This window comes from Athene cunicularia (assembly GCF_003259725.1).
Source record: "Athene cunicularia isolate RWA chromosome 28 unlocalized genomic scaffold, athCun1 chr28_part2, whole genome shotgun sequence".
In the NCBI taxonomy this organism is placed as follows: Eukaryota; Metazoa; Chordata; class Aves; order Strigiformes; family Strigidae; genus Athene; species Athene cunicularia.
In genome coordinates, this window is record NW_020799140.1 from 535,633 (window position 1) to 555,957 (window position 20,325).

The 20,325-nt window shown below is 48.3% G+C and overlaps 2 protein-coding genes across 3 annotated transcripts; one reads left to right on the forward strand and one right to left on the reverse strand.

The window, feature by feature from the left end:
- The first annotated feature begins 1,157 nt into the window (after positions 1-1,157).
- On the forward strand, positions 1,158-17,245 carry LONP1 (lon peptidase 1, mitochondrial). 2 transcript variants are annotated; one of them, XM_026865167.1, is made up of 17 exons: positions 1,158-1,430; positions 1,855-1,974; positions 2,491-2,719; positions 3,254-3,315; positions 3,890-4,019; positions 4,409-4,492; positions 6,170-6,390; positions 7,162-7,300; positions 8,667-8,845; positions 10,008-10,095; positions 11,477-11,599; positions 12,365-12,481; positions 12,753-12,893; positions 12,977-13,142; positions 14,142-14,350; positions 15,630-15,828; positions 15,970-15,993. In XM_026865167.1, exons 2-17 carry the CDS (start codon positions 1,898-1,900, stop codon positions 15,981-15,983), a joined length of 2,178 nt encoding a protein of 725 aa, XP_026720968.1. In that variant the 5' UTR covers positions 1,158-1,430; positions 1,855-1,897; the 3' UTR covers positions 15,984-15,993. The 2 variants fall into 2 exon arrangements, with proteins under 2 accessions (XP_026720968.1, XP_026720967.1); XM_026865166.1 differs by lacking the exon at positions 15,970-15,993 and adding an exon at positions 16,465-17,245 and having other exon boundaries at positions 1,166-1,430; positions 15,630-15,794.
- Positions 17,246-17,686: 441 nt separating this feature from the next.
- Positions 17,687-19,299, reverse strand: RPL36 (ribosomal protein L36). The gene is made up of 3 exons (XM_026865142.1): positions 19,291-19,299; positions 18,316-18,450; positions 17,687-17,817 (listed from the first exon to the last, which is right to left on the reverse strand). Exons 1-3 carry the CDS (start codon positions 19,297-19,299, stop codon positions 17,728-17,730), a joined length of 234 nt encoding a protein of 77 aa, XP_026720943.1. The 3' UTR covers positions 17,687-17,727.
- Positions 19,300-20,325: the final 1,026 nt, after the last annotated feature.

The window sequence follows — 20,325 nt, forward strand, 5'->3', positions numbered from 1 at the left end:
CAGAGAAGGGCAACGGAGCTGGGGCAGGGTCTGGAGCACAGGTCTGCTGGGGAGCGGCTGGGGGAACTGGGGGGGTTCAGTCTGGAGAAGAGGAGGCTGAGGGGAGACCTCCTGGCCCTCGGCAACTCCCTGCCAGGAGGGGCAGAGAGGGGGGATGAGTCTCTGGAGCCAAGGCCCCAGCGCCAGGCCCGGAGGGAACGGCCTCAAGCTGCCCAGGGCAGGGTCAGGCTGGCTCTGAGGAAGGATTTCTGTGCAGAAGGGGCTGTTGGGCGTTGGAATGGGCTGCCCAGGGCAGGGGGGAGTCCCCGGGATCCCTGGGGGGGTTGAAGAGTCGGGCTGAGCCAGCGCTGAGGGGTCTGGGGGAGCTGGGGGGGGTCAGGGGGAGGGTCATGGTTGGGCTGGAGGAGCTTCAGGGGCTTTTCCAAACAAGAGTTTTCTGTGATTGATGCAACAGCAGAATTCACAAGGAGGTATTTTCTCTGTGCCTTGGTTCAGCCTGCCGTGCTAACAGTTACAGCGGTGCTGGGAGATCTGCCAGGGACAGCTGGCAGGGACAGGGACAGGGACAGCTGTGTGGCAGTCAGAGAGCAGAGCGGAGTAAGAAAGTGAAGCAGGAAGAAATACTGGCAGGGACTCAAGTAGGCTGGTGGGTGAGGAGAGAATTGAACAGAGGGGGCTTTGGAGAAGAGGGTTTAAACTAAGGTGGATGGGCAGAGTTCAGACAATTGATGGGGAATCTTGGATTAGCTCCCAGTAGGAGTGGAAAGCCGGGATGTACGGGAAGGGGCAGGGAACAGTGATAGCAACAGAAACTCTTACAAAGCGTTGTTCGAGTGACTGAGAGGTTTCTTGCTTGTAAGACTCCTGTGGGTTAGGCCTGGTTTCTCCCGTTGTGGTGAGGCATCAGCTGTCTTTTTCTACCTGCCAAGCCACAGGAATGCGGCGCTCAGATCACAGCTAACCCTTGCAGGAGGTTAAACCCTTCGCGGGAACAAAAGCACAAACGCCAACGTGGTGGTTGCTATTTGTTCCGTTTATTAACTGCGCAGTTGCTTTACATACGCCTTTCCGTACATCGCGAGACCTTCCGAGCGCCTCTCCCTACACTCCCCCTGCCTTCAAACTTACGAGCTCAGTGACTTGTGTTAAATACTCAAATTCCATGTTTCTCTCATATTCTTCCACTTTTATATTACTGTCCCCTAATGAGGGGAGACTAGAAAAATCTGAGATTAGGCTTCGTAATGCAGCCGTAGGGTTTCGCTGTGCCTGGCCCTACACGCAGAGGGTGCAGAGCTTACAGAAAATCCACCTCTGACTTCTTACCTGTTGCTGTCCTAGGTGAAAAATAAGAAGCTGGTTGAGCTGCTGAGGAGGAAAGTTCGTCTTGCCCAGCCTTATGCTGGTGTTTTTCTTAAAAAGGATGATAAGTAAGTAGTTTCTCTTGATCTTTTTAAAAATTTTAAAATGAGCTATATCTATGACCGGGCTGCATTTACACTGAAAGCTGTAATCTGAAATTACCTGCCTTGGGTAGTATTATAGAAATTATGTATAGGCTTGGACCATCATCTCACTGTGACAGTTTTCACTGCCGCCACAGCACTGCTAGGAGCTGGAGCCTCTCTTTATCAAAGGCTGTTATTTGGGTATTTGGGAGGGAGACGAACCATGCAGGTGACTGGGTGATTTGGAAAGGGGCTGCGTGGTGGTAACAGTGGGGATAAAGTGAAGTGTCTTTGCTCCTGAGTCCAGTTTAAAGTTTTGCAACTGTGATTGCTTCTTTCTTTTTTAATCGTACCTTCTTTCTCAAGATTCTGAATATCTACTTCAATTTTTTTTTTTCCTCAATAGCAACGAGTCCGATGTGGTGGAGGATCTGAATGAGATCTACCAGATGGGAACTTTTGTACAGATTCATGAAATGCAGGACCTCGGAGACAAGCTGCGTATGATAGTCATGGGACACCGACGGTAATTACTTGTACTTCCACGGCATCTCACCAGACTTCTGCATAAACAGATTTATCCCTTTGTGGTTTTCACCACGCATATGCATCCTTACACACAAATTGTGTACAGCAAGCTTTTCCTTTGTTACCACAGCGTATCCTGACAGTGCTCTGGTGCTCCAGATATTCTGTGTACTACTACAGACGTGACAGCTTAGCTGCAAAAAGGAAGAGCCAGTGCATGTCGTGCTCATGTCAGTTGGAGCGTGATGCAAGCAAACATTCATTAAGCTGAAGTTTAGCAGTTTGTCTGACAAGTAGAGCAAGGTTTAGTAATGGTGAAAAGAAAATCTCTCAAAACTAATTCAAGCTGGTATTTTTGCTTTTAAAAAAACCAAAACACGTACCATCAATCACCTTTGTCAAAGCTTGACATTTTAGTTTACTCAGGATGTGACTTAGTCTCTTTCCTTTTCGCACCGAAGAGCTGAACATATAACAGGGGAATTGATTGTAGATGGTTTCTTTTGGCTTTCAGGATTCGTATAAACAAGCAACTGGAAGTTGAGCCTGAGGAGCCTGAGAACAAGCAGAAGATTAGAAGGAAACAGAAGCGCTCTAAGAAAGAGACTGAAGAGGAGCCTGGTGCGAAGGACCAAGCTGTCGAAGTGGTACTAGATCCTGTAGCTGCTTCCTCCCAGGAAGTTCTCATGGTAGAAGTAGAGAACGTGGTTCATGAAGATTTTCAGATCACAGAAGAGGTTAAAGTGAGTGAATTAATTGTACAAGCCTGGACTTGTCCTGTAGATTTGCACCTATATTTCTGGCTTTAAAGGAAGAGTTCTAAAATGGGGCTGTAATTTCAGGCTTCAGAAACCCGCTTCTCCTCCTCACAGTCACTGCATGAGGAGATTATATGAAAATAATGATTTTTTTCATTACAACAGCTCAATTCCTTAGAACTGGTCACTTCAAAAAGTTGCTGAAGGAGGAGGTTGGGCTGTGCTTCAATCTCTATCCTCTGTCAAACTGAGTCTTTGCTCCAAAGTGACTTGAGTGGTCACCCTGATCATTCGTACTTATGGCCAAGACCCAGTTGAGTTTGCCGTGCAGGGAGCCAGCCTGTAGCCCTTCTTGCCCGTCCTGGCCTCCTGGGAGGAGTAACGCCCCCCCGCCAGGTACCACGGCAGCACACTGCTGCATTTCTGTGCCGGAGAGGTTGGGGAATGCCACGTTTGTACTGAGGCCTTGTCTGTTCTTTCCCAGTCTTTTTGTTGATTACATTTTTGTTGTGTTTATAGGCACTTACTGCGGAAATTGTCAAAACAATTCGGGACATCATTGCCTTGAACCCTCTGTACAGGTAAGCGTTTCCCATGCTGCCCTGCTTTGGGAACAGGATGCTCTCAGGCTGGAGTACACAGATCTTTCTGTTCCGCTTGTCCTTTCCCTGTCGTGAAGAAGAGATACTTGCTGAATCGTCACCTAGAATTTTGGTTTGGGATGTAAGCTTTGTTGGGAGCAGAGGGGAAGTTTTGGAAACCTGGTGTGAAACTTGGATACAGAGTAGGACGATAAGTCCCATGGCAGGTGATCTGGGTCTAAGTGCAGCTCACTGCAGTAAGCATCACAGTCTGACGTACGTAATACGGGCATAAGAGAGTCTCGGGGTACTGGCACACAGAAGTTTTGCCTAACTGTTCAGAGAGCATTTTATATATTTGTTTTATTTATCAGCGATCATTCCTTTTATCCAGTGATTTATGTGTTTGTTACTGAGTATTGGCTTAGGCAAATTCAGGAAAATTGCTTTGCTCTGAAACTGAACTGTGTTTCATTTTTTTGCTCTATCATAAGTAAATAACTCTATAAGGATACTCCCTTACGAATGTAAAAGTTTACAGAGCATTTTGGGGTTTATTACCGTTTTTTTTCAGAGAGTCCGTACTTCAGATGATGCAGGCTGGCCAACGTGTGGTAGATAACCCCATCTATCTGAGTGACATGGGTGCAGCACTGACAGGGGCAGAGTCGCAAGAACTTCAAGACATCTTGGAAGAAACCAGTGTAAGATGAAGCTTTTAACTAAAGCTGTGCTAACTGAGTCAAAAATACATCTGTTGTACGTCACGGTTTCTTTACCAGCCTCAGTACAGAGGGGACGAGTGCTGTGTTTGATGATGGATTATTATCAGTGACTAGGTTCCTGCTGAAGGATGTATTAAGTCATTAATAACTTGCCTTAAGGGAAAGGCTGGATGCTCTGCATTTCTGGTGGCAAGTAATTTCTTCCACACATCGGTTGCGTGCTGTGGAATTGCTACACAGTTCATCTTTCCACATCTGCAGGTGCTGAAGAGTTCTCCCAGACAACCTCTTGGAGCTTTTTAGTCTCCCTTGGGAGTTGACAAGAGTATTGTGTCTGAAAACTCATTTTGTTTTCTCTACTTTTCTAGATTCCCAAGCGACTTTACAAAGCCCTTTCTCTTCTAAAGAAGGAATATGAGCTGAGCAAACTTCAGCAGCGTCTTGGAAGGGAGGTGAGTTTGTCAGTTAACAAATACCTTGTGTGTATTTATGTCGTGTCCACCACTGTGATGCTGAGCACGGCCAGTGAAGAATTTTAAAGCAAGACAATGGTACACACTCTAAAGGGAGGTTATTTTAGAGTTAAGATTTAATATTCTTCTGTTAGAAATGCCATTTTTCATGCACGTTGTAAAAGTAACAAGATGTGAGGCTACAGCATCTGCTGCTCAATTGTGTCCAAGTTGTGATTTCATGCAAACAGGTACATCCTAGGGAGCTGCAGTTAACCAAGCATCTGTGCGTAAATACAGCACGTAACGGTGTAAATAGCACAGTGTTATTGTAAAAGACCCTCTGCTGACCACTGTGAACTGCAGTAGTGCCTGGCTGTTAGAAGTTTTAATCAGAATACAGCAACTGCATCAAAATGGTAACTTAGTACATGAGGTACAAAGATTTGTGTCTACTGAGTCAAAAGTTCCTGGGTTTATTAGCTCCCAGTAATTGGGGCTTTTAAAATTCATGTTAAGTGCAAAATGCTCTTGGACCAGGGTGGGAATTGTTGCAGACTTCTTAAGTAAATTGTGTGGGTGGGGTCTGTGGGACCAGATGGGATGCTCCCAAGGATGCTGAGAGGGCTTATCAGTGTCATTATTTTGTTGTCTCAATCATCTTTAAAACACTGTGGTGACTGGGGAGGTTTCTGGTACGTGGGGGAAGGTAAATCCCATGCCCGTCTTCAAGAAAGAGAATCAGGGAGACTACAGACATGTCAGCTTGCCCTCAACCCCTGGGAAGAGTATGGGGAAAATCCTCCTGGAAGCCCTGTACAGGCAAATGAAGGAGGATATGATATGGAAGAGCCAGAAGGGATTTTCTAAGAGCAAACTGTGCTGCATCAGCCTGATTGTCTTCTCTGACAAGGGGGCCCAGAGCACAGAGGGAGAACAAGGACTGTTGTTTACCTTGACATTAGCAAAGCTTTGTTGTGGCTAGCCATAGTTTTCTTATGACCAAATGGGGATGTTACAGACTGGAAGGATGTAGTACAGGGTGGGTGAAAAAATTGGCTAGGCTAATGGGCAGAAAAGATTGTGATCAACACTATAAAGTCTAAGTGGCAGCTAGCTACTAGTGATGTCCCTCAGGGAGTCAGTAAGAGCCGCCTCAAGTTTGCCAAGGAGAAATTCATAGTCCCACACCTGAGTTGGAATAACCCCGTGCAACAGGACAGGCCGGGCGCCAGCTGGATAGAAGCCGGCTTTTCGGGAAAGGACTTTGAGGCCCTGATGAGCTGACCATAAGTTAGCAGCCCGGCCTCGTGGCAAGGAAGGCCAACTGCGTACTGGGCTCTACTTTCATTTGTGTGGCAGCAGATTGAGAGAAGTGGTTACTTCCTTCCGTTCGGCACCGTGGAGATCACATCTGGCTTGCTCTAACCAGCTTTTGGTCTCCCCAGCATAAAGAAAATGTTGAAGCACTGAGTCATGGCCACTGGAGGCCACTGAGATGTGGAGGGAGCTGGAGCGTGGCACAGTCGCTTTTTATATTAGGACCTGCTGCAGATGATTTCTGAGTAGTATTTTCAGGTGCTGAGAAGGTCGTAACTGAGAAGTATTTGGAAGCATCTGATGTTTGATGGGTTGTAGCGGGCCCAGAACAGTTACTGCATTTGTTGCTTTGTCTAGGTTGAGGAGAAGATCAAGCAAACACATCGCAAATACCTTCTCCAAGAGCAATTGAAGATCATAAAGAAAGAGCTAGGTCTGGAAAAAGAGGACAAGGATGCTATAGAAGAGAAATTCCGTGAGCGTCTAAAAGAGCTGGTAGTGCCGAAACACGTCATGGATGTGATTGATGAAGAGTTAAACAAGTTGGGCTTGCTGGATAATCACTCCTCAGAATTCAAGTGAGTGCACGGCTCTGTCCTCTGCTGTCAGGGCTAGTCGGGAGAATGAGAGAAATCAATATAATTCTGTGAAGCTCTTACCTGAAGTGTTTCTTTTCTCTTTTTGTCACAGTTGTTTTCCCTGAACGTAGCATACTATCCCATCCTGGCTATAGGATTGTTATCCCAGTCTCCTACGTTTTGCTGTAGTTTACCGATTTTGATCGGTTTAGGTCTTCTCTTGCAGCCTAATGCTGTGGATAAGAACTGTGAAGTTCATCCCCCCCCTCAGGAAATGCGCAGCGATTCCTTCAGCCCTTAGTTTTGGCTCTTCTCTCCTGTACTTCGGTGTTTTCATTAGAGAAGAGAAGCTAGTTGCTAAGTCTTGGCATTGGCTAAACTACCCGAGGTGGTCCCTGAAGTGTTGGGGCAGGGTTGGAGTTGCAAAGTCTCGTGGCGTGATTCAGACAGTTGGCAGTAGTGCAGAGCTTACAAACAGTCCTCTTGTCTTCAGGCAGGAACCAGCCCCACGCCGTAGAGTCACGCAGGGAATTTGTGTGCAGAAATCTACACCTTTGCGTGGTGTGTTGGAGGTTCCTTGTCTCTGACAAGGGAATGAAGACCATAACAAAAGTTTACCAATGACTGCCCAGATAATGATTTTCTTTTCATAGTCTCCTTTCTCTGAGTAGTTTAAATCCCACTTGTTCTGGTGAGGTTATTTTGGGAGGTGGTGGAGGAAGGCACGAGCTGGTGGTTGTCAAGTCACCTGCATTTGTGTGTTTCCGTCAGTGTTACACGGAACTACTTGGACTGGCTGACATCCATCCCATGGGGTAAGTGTAGTGAGGAGAACCTGGAGCTGAGCAGAGCCCAAGCTGTTCTGGAGGAGGATCATTATGGAATGGATGACGTCAAGAAGCGGATTCTGGTAAGGCAGGAATAGGCAGCGTGTCCCATTTCACGCTCTGCTTCGCATCAGGCATTTTGGATGTGTTTCAGATTTCAGCTCGTGGATCAAACGGAATGCTCCATGAAATAACAGAATGTTCTGGTGATCAGTTCGTGTGTTTAATTACTTGTGGCAATGAAGGTCTTATTTTGATTTCAAACCACAATACGCTGTTCTGCTTCTTAATGCTGAGTGAGTGAACAAGTGTCCAAGGAAAGCAGTCTCTGGATTTTAATCCGTTTGTTCAGAGACTATTCAAATGGTTCTGCTTGACTGGCAAACCTACTGTCTTTCCAAAACACACAGAGCCTCTACTCATAACTCTGAAATGAATGGAGGGAAGCTAGCCAAGATGCACGTTTGCCTCACAGCCTGGACCGATCCCCAGAGTTGGGTTGGATGCTGAAGGGTTTACAGTTGGCAGTGCAGCCCTCCTGAGCAGGCAGGGGAGTTCTCGGTGTTGTGTTGTTCCGCAACTTCTGCCGCTTTTGCCTGGGGATGTCCTGCCTGCACTTGCTGTGGTTAGGGAAGCTCTTTTATATGAGAGTAGATACCTGCAGCAAGTTGCAACAGCTTCAGCGACTTGCTGTGAGAACTGCCTTCCTTTCCAGGGGGCAGGAACGGGCTCGCCTTGGAGCCAGCCAACACGTTCAAGCTGTGAGAGATAATCGCAGTGCTGGCAGGATTTGTATCGTACTGGGCAAGTGCGGGAAGGCGCCCGGTGGAGGGGGGACAGGTGCAGATCGTGAGAATAGTTCTGCTGTGGAGTTCAGTGCTGTAGGGGGAAGAGATCAAGGCTCATCTTTGCTAACTAACGGGCTTGTTCCAGGGGAACCACATCTCTCTGCCCACTTGCACAGTGATTTCTCCACCGGAAGCATGTGAGCGGTTGAGACTTTAGTTCTGAACTGGGATCTTTTGATTTCTCAGCTGCTGAGTGTTACTTAAGGGTTGCCTAGCATAGGAGTGTGAAAAGATGCAAGTTTAACTTGGCAAAGAAGAGGTACAGGAGGAGATGATCCTGTGTAGCTTGAGAGACTCGGGTGAGAACGGAGGAAGCTGGAAGAAGAAGTCTGTCTTTCCACTCCAAGACAGTGGAGACTGCTTCTCCTGGGGAGATGAGTACAGAGCACGAAACCCGGGGACAGTGAAGTGTAAATAACCAGGGGAAAAGATGCACCAGTACCCTTGCTTAGCTTCTCTCCTCGCCCTCCCCAGCTCCTCTGATGACCGGTTTTGTGTATGATGCTCATTTTCTAGTCATTACTTGACTTTGATAACAAATATGTTTCGGTGTTGCTGCAGTTGCCCTCTGTTCACTACTGGTGGTTCATCTGTTCTGCAGGAATTTATAGCAGTCAGCCAGCTGCGAGGATCCACCCAGGGAAAAATTCTGTGTTTTTATGGCCCCCCTGGGGTTGGCAAAACCAGCATTGCCCGCTCCATTGCCAGAGCCCTGAACAGAGAGTACTTCCGCTTCAGTGTTGGAGGGATGACTGATGTAGCAGAAATAAAAGGACACAGGTCAGTGGAACTTGGGCAGTTTCTCAATCCAGCAGTTTTTACTCATGTTGTCAAAACAGGAACCTAACTGGAGTTGGACGATGTGTGTGATTTTCATCTCTGTTCTGCCAACCCTGGCTGCCAGGAGTTGGGATATAGGAAGAGGTGAGCAGGATAGCACGGGGTGGAGTTTGGAACATAATTGTATTTGTGTCTCTAAGTTCAGTCGCTCTCTGTTGCCCGTGTAGGCTCATGAGAGATCTCTGAGAAGCTGTGTGAGCCACCCGAAAGCGTTGGGCTGTTGCCAAATGCTGATTTGTGTCTGTCTATAAATGCCAGCACCGGAGAGTAGTGACATGAACCGGGTTGTTCAGGTGTGGTTGAGACTTGGTTTCTGCATAACAAGGAGAGAGGTGCTGCGTGAGGAAAAACTGGGACCGAGAATATTCCCAGAGAGAACAAGAAGACTTGAATCCAAAAACCAGCAGATCCGACCCTGCCATGGGTTTATTTTCCTTCCCCGTACACCTGAAAACAAAACCAGCAGTGTTTTCAGACTAGGAAGAGCAGCTGTTCTGCAGCGTGAATTGAACCTCTGAGGTGCTGCCCTGTATGATACCAAAGCAGAGAGAAATATTTCATAAACTTTTCAGGATGTTCTCTGCTTTGTACCTCTTGGGATTCACTCTGTTACCCTCTTGCTCTGCTTCTGCATGTTCCTGGATGCCAGTTCCCTCTAGGAGGAAGGTTGTGTTTTGCTGTTTGAAGTTTGTTCCTTCAGGTGTACCTTTTGATTTACACTGATCTTTCTTTTTTTTGTCCCTACTGAGGGAGAGAATAAAATATTCCTTTACGTTACCCAAAACCCAAGAAGTCACTATCAAAACATCTTGGTTCTCAGCCTTAGCTCTTTGATTCCCTCTTAAATTAAAAGTGGTTAAAATTAAAAATAAAAACCGCAGTCTGGGAGTATCCTGACAAAATTCTTGTCCGATTTCTATTAGAAACAGACTAGGTGGGTCTCGGTGCTTAGTGTGGTGATGGCGAATGCTTTTGATAGATGTGAAAGAAATACAGACTTGTTTTCCAGCAGGATATACCCGTTCCGTCAGCTACGCGCTGTGTTGTGTGATGTGTGCTGTACTTTACAACGGTTCCCTAAATACAGTCTCTGGTAAAACAGGAGGACGTATGTTGGAGCAATGCCAGGAAAGATCATCCAGTGTCTGAAAAAGACCAAGACGGAGAATCCACTTGTACTGATCGATGAGGTGATGTATCTGGTGTTTCTTCTAGATTTTGCTTTTAAAAACATGTATCAGTTCTTGACCCCAACAGGAAAGGTGAAGCAGTAACTCCCTTAAAAATCCCAGGTTTTTTATTGAAGTGAGGCTGGGTGCTCGAGTTGAGTGTTAGGGATACCTTGTGTTTTTCTCTTCCTGTAACAGACTTCAACTTTAATATTTCAGTTGTGACCTTCTCATTAAATTGCAGCTGTTTGGACCGTGAGGATCCTGATGGACCTGGCTGGATATTCAGAGGCTTCAGTAGCTCAGGTGTTCCCGGCCTCGGTGTGGGCACCTCGCTGTGCATGAACCGCTATGGCCCACGCGATTATTAGTGACTCTCTCAGCAGGTCTAAAGCAAGACTGAGGAGTAAGATGCTCGTAGTCAGTTTGTGATCTGATCTGAGGAGGAGTCAGGGCTACCAGCCTGCTGCTTGTGAAAAAGCAAACAGGGACGGGATGTGGTGGCAGGTGTTCAGAACGGACTAAAGGCCTCGTGTGCCGTGCCTGGGGCAGACCGACAGCACATGTCTTGGGGATGGTATGGGGGACCCAGAAACTGGGTAGTGCAACCCGTATAACGTAACCAATGAGTATCTTGATTTAAAAGGTTTTTAAACCTGCGGGCCATGGCACGTGGTGGTGGTGAAGAGCCACAGTAGCGAAATGCCTTATGTCCATCTAGGTAATGCTGCTCTTTAGGGAGATAAAGCAGTGGAGAGCGGCCCTCTCGTGACCTCTCCTCCCGAGGCCGTGAACAGTGCTGGGGAGGTGACAACCGTGGATGTGGCTCTGGGGGGCCGGCTCTGGGGGGCCCTGCCTGAGCTGGGGGGTTGGGCATGATGAGCTCGAGAGAGGCCCTACCAGCCCCCGTCAGCCAGCGATTCTGTGAAAGCAGCAGAGCGTCGCCGGCAGAGCTGTGACGAATGGCTGCGTGTAGGTACTTTGGACCTTGGGCAGAGTAAGGGGAGCCTCTTCGCTTACATATTAGTGAAAAGGTGTAAAAGGCAGCAGCACCCTGCAGTCCTCCCGCGTAGAATAAGTATTCTGGTCTGTGACTGTAGCTTAGCTTAATGAGTAGTAGCCCGCTCATCCTCAGTAACTCACTTCTGACTGTATGCACGCTCCCTGGGACTTCACCGTGCTGCTCCACAACACTCTAGAAGCCCATGTCTCTTCAGATGTGTCGTGTTCCTGCAGTAGGATCGGAGGGACTTGGGTGAATGCACAGAAAACTGATACACTGGTAGTGGCTCCTCATGAACGAACACATGAAGATTTTCAGATGGAGCCTTGAGTGAATCTTTGTGTTAGAATTTACTGTGGTGGGAAAGTTCTTGGAGCATTTGAAGTTTTTCTCCCATAGGTGGATAAAATAGGAAGAGGATATCAAGGGGATCCATCCTCAGCCCTTCTAGAGCTGCTGGACCCAGAGCAGAACTCTAACTTCTTGGATCACTACCTTGATGTTCCTGTGGATTTATCAAAGGTATTTCCCTCTTCTGCAGAGGTGGTGGAGCTGGAATGTGTGAATGCAGAGCTGTGTCCATGGAAAGATGCTGATGGAATCGGTTGGAAAGTCAGACAGATGGGATTGAGACACAAGTGGTACAGGGCTGTCTCTGAAGGAGCTGAGTGTCTGTGCATCCTTAAGATAACACGATCACCAGCATATGTCCTGTAGCCCGAACTCCCTGTAGAGCTAGGGACACCAAGACGTGTGGTCTCAGCTAGAAAAGGCAGGAGTTTTTCTTCTGTGCAGTGATGAGCAGAGTTGCTATTAAGTGAGGTAGCCTCATGCTGCTGTCAAGCTTTTGAAATTGGTTGTCACTGCACAGTGTTGCACTTCATTGCAGACTGTTACGTGAATTGCAGAATTGGTGGATTAGAAGTACATATACACACGTAATTCAGTCACTTCTGTGCTAACTCCACAGAAGGTAGAAATAAGTTAGAAGTGAGAGCTAGATCTCCCTAGGCAAATGGTTTCCATTTTGTCCATATTGGACCATTCTTGACTTCCCAGTTTGTGCTGTATGTGTTTTTAAACATTTTCTAAACGTTTATTTTGAGGGTAGGGAACATCCTACTACACAGTTCTAAAATCCCAAACTTTTTTTGTAATGAAAACTAGATTCCACCGAAATGATCTTGCTCCAGCCTTTCAGACAGAGAAACACAGAACCGAGGGAGTTGCTTGGAGTAAAGCAGCAGGATAATGAAAATGCTTAACAGGATCTTGTAATACTTCCAGGTACTTTTTATTTGTACTGCCAATGTAACAGAAACCATTCCAGAGCCACTGCGGGATAGAATGGAAGTGATCAATGTGTCAGGATACGTAGCAGAAGAGAAACTTGCAATTGCAGAGGTAAGAGAAACCACTGATGTGCTGTGAATTGCGCCCGATAAAACGTTTTTGGCAGATTCAGGCTTACGTATTTACATCCAACTGCGTCCAAAAAAAATTAGGTTACGTGGCGTTTTGGACAGAGTTCTGAACACCCAGTTAAAGTAACTCCACAGGCTGTGGACTCCGGGAAAGGCACTGAGCTAATAGCAGAATGAAGTTGAGTGACTTGGAACCACCAGGCTTTTGTCACAAATCCTGACAGAAGGGTGTGGGGGGTTATTTCTTCCAGAGGTACTTGGTCCCGCAGGCACGAATTCTGTGTGGCTTGGATGAAAACAAAGCCCAAATCACATCAGATGTCCTGACTGTTCTCATCAAGCAGTACTGCAGGGAGAGTGGGGTGAGGAATCTGCAGAAACAAGTAGAAAAGGTGAGGGAAAGGTTTGTAACCGTTGGTACCGTGCTTCAGCCTTCTCGGCTTTTTCTACAGAAACAAATTACTGTCTCGCTCAGGTACTGAGGAAATCTGCCTATAAAATTGTGAGTGGAGAAGCGGAGATGGTCCAAGTAACACCTGAAAACCTGCAGGACTTTGTAGGAAAGCCCATCTTCACTGTGGATCGCATGTATGAAACCACTCCTCCGGGAGTGGTGATGGGTCTGGCCTGGACAGCTATGGGTGAGACAAAATTCCTGTTGGCATAATGTCTACATTTCTGTGTAGTTTTCAGGAACTGAATGTGATAGTCAAACTGAGATGCCTTCGCTGGGGAAGCTGTTCTCCTGGCACCAGTAAAATCAACTTCTGTGGCCTTTTAGATCCTGACCACTTCCATGAGGAAGGGAGCCCTTTCTTACTCCCTAACCCAGGCTCATCTTAGCTTCAGGCCAGCATGTTTTCTCTTTATGCTCCGTATCCCGTATGAACCACGTACATTAGGAACAGCAGTGACTGAAAAGCACAAGCCTTTTCAGAGAGGACAAGACCTTGTCCGCTTCCCTAAAAGCGGGAGGTGCCGCTCTGACTTGCAGCCCAGCTGAGGCATGCTGTCTCTCCCTCCATGCTGCATCTCCTCAGTGCTGTCACACCACTGACCTGGCTTTCAGTGTCAAGGGCAGGTACAGGTATCGCACCACTGGGTTGGGGTGGGTGCACTTGCCTAGTTACCGTTCAGTGGATTACTCTCCTAGTAACTTGGGGGCGTACGTGCACCACGGGATGGAAATAGAGCACATAGCAAAGGAGAAGACCTCTGCCTACTGCTGAAGTAGTTCAGAGGGAAAAGATCGTTACAGTGGAGAAGGTAAATAATGTCCGATACCGGGAAGCTGAACTGGCTAGGGGGGTGCTGTGGTAGGAGCTCATCTTTTTGGCTAAAAAAGAGCCCGAAGCTGTTATAAGAACTGATTGTTTCCACTAAAGAGGGGTTGTGTCTGTATTGGCGGTCACACTGAAGTCTGAAGAAGCAGGGGAGACTGAGTGCAGCGTTGTTGAGCTTTCTCGCCGGCCTTCCTGAAGGGAGCTGGAGAGCGCGTTTCAGCGGCTCCTTACCCACGAACTAGTGTCTCTGATACAGAGCCCCCGTTCCAAGTTCCTGACACTGCTTCTGCATCACCAAAACGTGTTTTTTTTCCTTTAAATTTTCTCAGGATGTTGTTTATTTCTTTTCTTTCTTAGGAGGTTCCACTCTGTTTGTTGAAACATCTCTGAAGCGACCCAAAGACAAGGAGAACAAGGATGGGTCCCTGGAAGTAACAGGGCAGCTGGGAGATGTAATGAAAGAGAGCGCTAAAATAGCTTACACGTTTGCGAGAGCCTTTCTGATGCAGAAGGACCCCAGCAATGACTTTCTCGTGTCTTCCCATATCCACTTGCATGTGCCAGAGGTAAATTGGTGCAGAATTCACAGGGCATGCGCAGCCGCTGGGCTGGTTTGCTCCCCTAGGCATGAGGCTGGAAAGCACTTTGTTTGTCCCTGTGTTGTGCAGAGTGCCACCTTTTTAGCAGTAAAACCTAGAAAAGGCGACATTTCCCTCAGGATCCTGTGAAAGCATTCGTAGGAGCGATGTTTCCGTTCCTTTCTGCAGCAAGGATGTGGTGGGAATACAGGGGCTTGGATAATGCTGTAAGGAATCCTTAGACTTCTGGCGTAGCCGTTGGCCCTGTTGTGCAGGTGGGAAACCGTGGCACAGAGATAAGTACTTTGGATAAAAGCTTGTGTGCGGCTACGAGGAAACCAGAAGTTGGGTCTCTGTGTTACCAGGCCTTCATGAAGGTCCTTTACACATAATTGAAAATATTACTCTTGGTCCCTGCCACGGTTCCTAGTCCATATAACGGCGGTGACTGCGCTTTTCCAGTGCCTGGGACTGGAAATAAAGCACGCAGTGCTCAGAGGGGCTCGTACACCGTGTGACCAACTTGGGCGGGTGCTTTACCAAAGACAGATTTTGTGCTCTGTGTCCAAGCTTTGCTTCTGAACCATTGCATGCTCTAACCTTGTCCACAGCCCTTGTTGCAGCTTGCTCTGTCTGTCCAGGTACTTGGCTGTAACTTGTGTGTTGGTTTCCTGGAGGGTCAGAAAACAGCAGGCACTGTCTCTACTCCCTCTCAAACGTGCATTTCTTCTGCTCTTACCTCAGGGATCTGTTTGATCTCCAATAAATCCAGAGCGTCACTAGTTTAGGCCTGGATTTTGTTGGGCTTTCTAAACCAAATGATCTTTTCTGCCTTGAATGATTTTCAGTATTGTCCTCCACTATTTTGATGCTCTCTTCCCTTGTGACGCTGACCACTGATACTTGTTTCCATGGTTGGCTTAGGTCAACACAAACCTTCAAAGCACCCGTGCTCTGGTTCTTGCTCATGTTACTGTACTTATTCAAAGTCCTGAGCCTGATGAGTATTACGGTGGCATCAGGCCAGAAACCAGCTTGTAGACTCACGGATTATTCCTCCTGAGTAAGGTGAGGGCTGACCTGGTTGTTAATAGAGCAGCCAGTTCAAATAGCAGGATTCCATCAGTGACACTTTCACAAAAACCTGAGTGAGACTCCATGAAACCGGGGCCGTGTTAGAACAGCAACAACAGAGGTGTTGCCTGGCTTTGCCACTCTTGGAATGAGCTAAAGGCAGGGGGGTTGTGCTTTTTTTTTTTTTTAACAGGGAGCAACACCAAAGGACGGACCAAGTGCAGGGTGTACGATAGTGACAGCTTTGCTGTCGCTGGCCATGAATTGCCCCGTGAGACAGAATGTGGCCATGACTGGGGAGGTGTCATTAACTGGAAAAATTCTTCCTGTTGGTGGAATCAAGGAGAAGACTATTGCGGTAAGAGCTCTTCCCTTGTCTCTCTGGATCGTCTGTGCTTTGGGCTCAGCAGGGACTGGGGCAGCCCGAGTGACTGCTCCGGTAGTGGGAGAGGCAACGGTTCAGCATTCCCTGCTGGCAGAACGTGGGGATCTGGCCCGTGAGGAGGGAGATGGGACCCCAGGCTTTGTGCCAGGGCATCTGTGTTGATCCAGTTACTAGTGGGTGGAATTAAGGGTGGAAGGTACCATCTGGCTGTTAAAGCTGTTTTACCTGCCACAGCCTGGGATGGGTCAATAACTATAATGACACTTAACAGACAGAATGGGATATTAAGAAGCTTTACTGTATCTTAAAAACACCTCTCCCCCCCCCTCCCTTCTTCCCAGGCTCCGTTTTGTTCCCGATATTCCTGCCTCCCCCCAAGTGGCACAGGGGCAGGGGCTGGGGGGTGCAGTCACTCCGCTGCCTCTTCCTCCAGGCTGGGGGACTGGTGTTTTGGACTTGGGGAGGTCTAGAACATGATCCATCCTTAGTGCCAGCTGTAACGCCCTTGCTGCTCTCCAAAGAACAGAGTAAAGCCAGACCGTGCTCCTAAGTAACTGTTCTTGGTTTTGCTTTCTGCGATGAGTGTGTTTCCAGCAGGTTGGATTTCTAGGACTCAACAGACTGCATAACTTCTTCCTCACAGGCAAAGAGGGCAGGTGTCACCTGCATCATTCTGCCATCAGAGAATAAAAAGGATTATTACGACCTCGCTGGATTTATTACAGAAGGAGTGGAAGTGCATTTTGTCGAGCACTACAAAGAGGTATTTGATATAGCATTTTCAAAGGTGGATTCTGCTGGAGGATGATGTTCAACAACCTGATGGCTGGAAGGTGAACTGTCCCTTAATACCCGGACCTGGGGTGACCTGGGGACAATGGAGCTATCGCTGCTGCGCAGCTGCTGAAATGAATTACGGCTTGGCTAGAATAAAGTATTTCTCACTCTTTAATATTGAATTATGATCCATGTTAAGTATTTACAATAAAATTGTGAAATTTTACTTAAAAGAATGTGAATGTTATCAGCCACCATGGACACAGTTCTTCAGATTAAACCACAGCTCAGTACCATCAATACAAGGCCAGGCTTAAAGAGAGAGCAGGCCTGGACAAGAGAGCAGTGTGCTCAGTATCAGCAGTCAGCGCTGCGTTCCACGAGACCGGCTTTGATACTGCAGCAGCTGTGTTATGTTCACCGAGTGAAAAAGGAATTCAATAACTTAGCGTAACTCGTACATCAATGAACACGGGCTTGGGCCAGAGAACTTGAGTACTTCATCTTGTGGCAAAGGCTAGAAAAAGCAGATTGCAATAGGGAACTGTAGTTACATAAAGTCTAGTTGAAATTATTGCAGGAAGAACAGACCCTTGTCCTGTCTCACAGCAAGGTAGCCCTTAGTGGAGAATGAATAAATTGTGCTGAAATTCAGGGAGCTCTAAGTGACTGCAATTCGGTAATGCACTGCAGAAATAGGGTGTGAATGGAGGGTGCAAGGGGAGAAGCTGCACAAGGAACTGGCTGAAGCGCCGTGGGGAGGGAGTGGAAAGTTGTTACTATTTCTACAGCAAGTTTTGTCCACTGGCTTCTACCACCACCAGGTTTGGAGCCAGGCTGGGAGGTGGAAGGTGTCAACAGCCTTAGGTACTGCAGAGCCTTCCCGTCCCAAAAGGCTCCCTCCACGAGGGTTGGAGGAGGATTCCCCTCTAGAAGTTATCACAGGCCAGTACCAGCATCTCTAGCTGCAGCTAAAATAAAAGTGATACGATTTCTGGATTACTGCAGCTCAGGGCCCTGTCACCCCAGGAGCAGCACCCTGTTCCTACCAGCTGAGGCAGATGTTCCATCAACAGTCACGACACCGGTTTTGTGAGAAAGGACTTTATTGAGCTGCACACCCTACGACTCAATCCTTCTTTGCAGCAGCTTTCCTCATGGCTGCCAGGACGTTGCTGAGTTCTTCCCGCTTTCGCTTGGCCCGGATGTGAGTGCCAACCTGCAGGGGAGAGAGCAGGGCAGTCATCCCTTCCCCGCGGCTTCAGGCAGCCACAGGAGACTGCGCTACTCAGAAGGCAGAGGGTGAAGTCCTGGTAAACCCCATCCACCTCGACTGGCCAGGCAGGAGCTGCTTGCTATCACATCCCAGTAGTACTTGGGGCAAGGTGGAAGCTGCATTCAGCTGACAGGGCTGCTCTCAATAAACCCCATTTCCAGCCTCCATCAGTATCACCCTCCTCCTTCCCACACCAGATACGCAAATGATGCAAAAAGAGCAAGGCAAGCCTGGATTCCCGTAGCTCGGGGCCTTTTTGGCAAATTACATCCCTCTCCCACCCAACCCAAGCAGCATTCCCTCCACTCCCACAGATTACACCAGTAACTGCCCAAACAGCAAAAATAATTAACTGGCAAAGTATCTCTAGGGAAGGGCAGAAAACAAAGTTAACTACAGCAGAGTTTTTGCCATCCTCACCAAGATGTTGGATTGACCTACCCGTTTCTTTATGAACTTCAGAGCACGTTTATCTTTGGAAACTTTCAGCAATTCCATAGCACGTCTCTCGTAGGGTGCAAAGCCACAGACTTCCCTGATCATGTCTCGCACAAACTTCGTGTGTTTGGTCAGGCGCTATAGGAAGGGGGGGGTGGAAAGAAATAAAATAGATGTTGAACGCAGGTGCCGATTTATCCACGAACTGCAGAGGGTTGTGGCAAACTCTGGGCCGAGACCCCAAAACCTGCTTCTGCTGTCGGCGCGTCCCAAGGAAGGACGATCCCAGGAGGTGCTGTGCAGCACAGTGCTCGAGAGGAGACATGCTACTCGCTTCTCCTTTTAGCCACAGCACTGGGTATTTTGCACATTCGCACGCAACCACATTTTCTAAAAAAGCAGGACCATTGGGTATCAGGTTTGCATCGCTACACGTCCCAGACACCACATCTAAAGACAGCATTTAATCAAAGTGGGATGAAAGATGCAGTACGCGTTAACCTCTCATGTTACACATTTGTTGCACCTGGATAACTCCCAATATTCGTCATCATTGGGCAGTTTGGGGTGGGGACACCTGTTGCTGTTACCAAGAGAAGCAGAGTAGGAGGGACTTCAGAAGTCACCCAGTCTATTTTCTATGTCACTGTGTGCTGGTTTTGCCTGGGATAGAGTTAATTTTCTTCATAGCAGCTGGTACAGGTCTTTGTTTTGGATTTGTGCTGAAAACAGGAGAATACAGGGACGGTTTTGTCATTGCTGAGCGCTGCTTACGCAGAGTCAAGGCCTTTTCTGCGTGCGCAGCCAGGACAGAGCCCCCGGGGCTGTCCCAAACCGTATGACATCACGCTCAGCACCTCACGCTGGGGAAGGAGGGGGTGGAAAGGGGGTCAGACGTTCCGAGGGATGGCATCTGTCTTCCCGAGTCACCATTTCGTGTGACGGAGCCCGGCTTTCCTGGAGATGGCCGACACCCACCCGGGACATGGTGAATCAATTCCCCGTTTTGCCTGGTTTGCGTGCATGGCTTTTGCTTCACCTATTAAACCGCCTTTATTATCTCAACCCGTGAGTTTTCTCACTTCCGCTCTTCCAAGTCACTCGCCCATCCCAGTGCAGGGGAAGTGAGCGAGCAGCTGGGTGGGGCGTAGTTGCCAGCTGGGGTTACACCACCACACGCTGCTAAATGAATTTAACATGTGGTTGGAATGCATTTTATTCTTCCATTACAGACACCGGTTCTCCTATAACCAGGCAGTTCACTCCACAGCCACCTGCACAAACTTTAATAACTTACCATGACCTAAGCCCCCCCCCCATCGTGTGTAACATCTCCAGCTTTCTCAACCCATAAAACTCTGCTTTCCCACTGGTTTTCTGTGAGTCCCAGTCTGTGCAGTTCGGGGCCAAACAGCACTTTGCACCCCTGAGACCAGGAGTGGAGAAGACCCACAAAGGACAGACTTCTGCAGACCAGAAAGATGTATTCAATCCCGACACAACTGCTGCTGTAGCCAGTCTTACAGCTCCAGTTAAGCCTTCTGGGGAAGGGCTGGAGAATAAATCCTGTGAGGAGCCAGGGAAGGAGCTGGGAGTGTTCAGTGTGAGGAGGAGGAGGCTGAGGGGAGCCCTCATCCCTCTCTGCAGCTCCTGACAGGACATTGCAGAGAGGCCGGGGCTGGGCTCTGCTCCCAGGGGATCAGGGACAGGACAAGAGGGAACGGCTGGAAACTGCCCCAGGGGAGGGTCAGGCTGGGCAGGAGGAGAAAATGTTTCCCAGCAAGAGTGGTCCGAGAGTGGAACAGGCTGCCCGGGGAGGGGGGAGTCCCCATCCCTGGGGGGTTTCAGGGCCGTTGGGATGAGCTGGGGGGGATGTGGGGTAGGGGAGAGCTTTGTAGAGTCGGGCTGAGGGTTGGACTCGGTGACCCCGAGGGGCTTTTCCAGCCTGAAGGATTCTGTGACTCGGATTAGGCGGCGAAGCAGCAGCCTGCAAGTGCCCCCCAGCCCAGCCAC

What these genes read in the sequence shown, in the direction of transcription:
- LONP1 (XM_026865166.1), top strand. Translation starts at nt 1,898, where the DNA reads ATGGGAACTTTTGTACAGATTCATGAAATGCAGGACCTCGGAGACAAG. An exon ending in TCCACTTGCATGTGCCAGAG is followed by an intron (nt 14,351 to 15,629) that starts GTAAATTGGTGC and finishes TTTTTTTAACAG; the next exon opens with GGAGCAACACCAAAGGACGG. An exon ending in TCAAGGAGAAGACTATTGCG is followed by an intron (nt 15,795 to 16,464) that starts GTAAGAGCTCTT and finishes TCTTCCTCACAG; the next exon opens with GCAAAGAGGGCAGGTGTCAC.
- RPL36 (XM_026865142.1), bottom strand. An exon ending in TGAAGTTCATAAAGAAACGG is followed by an intron (nt 17,818 to 18,315) that starts GTAGGTCAATCC and finishes TCTCCCCTGCAG; the next exon opens with GTTGGCACTCACATCCGGGC.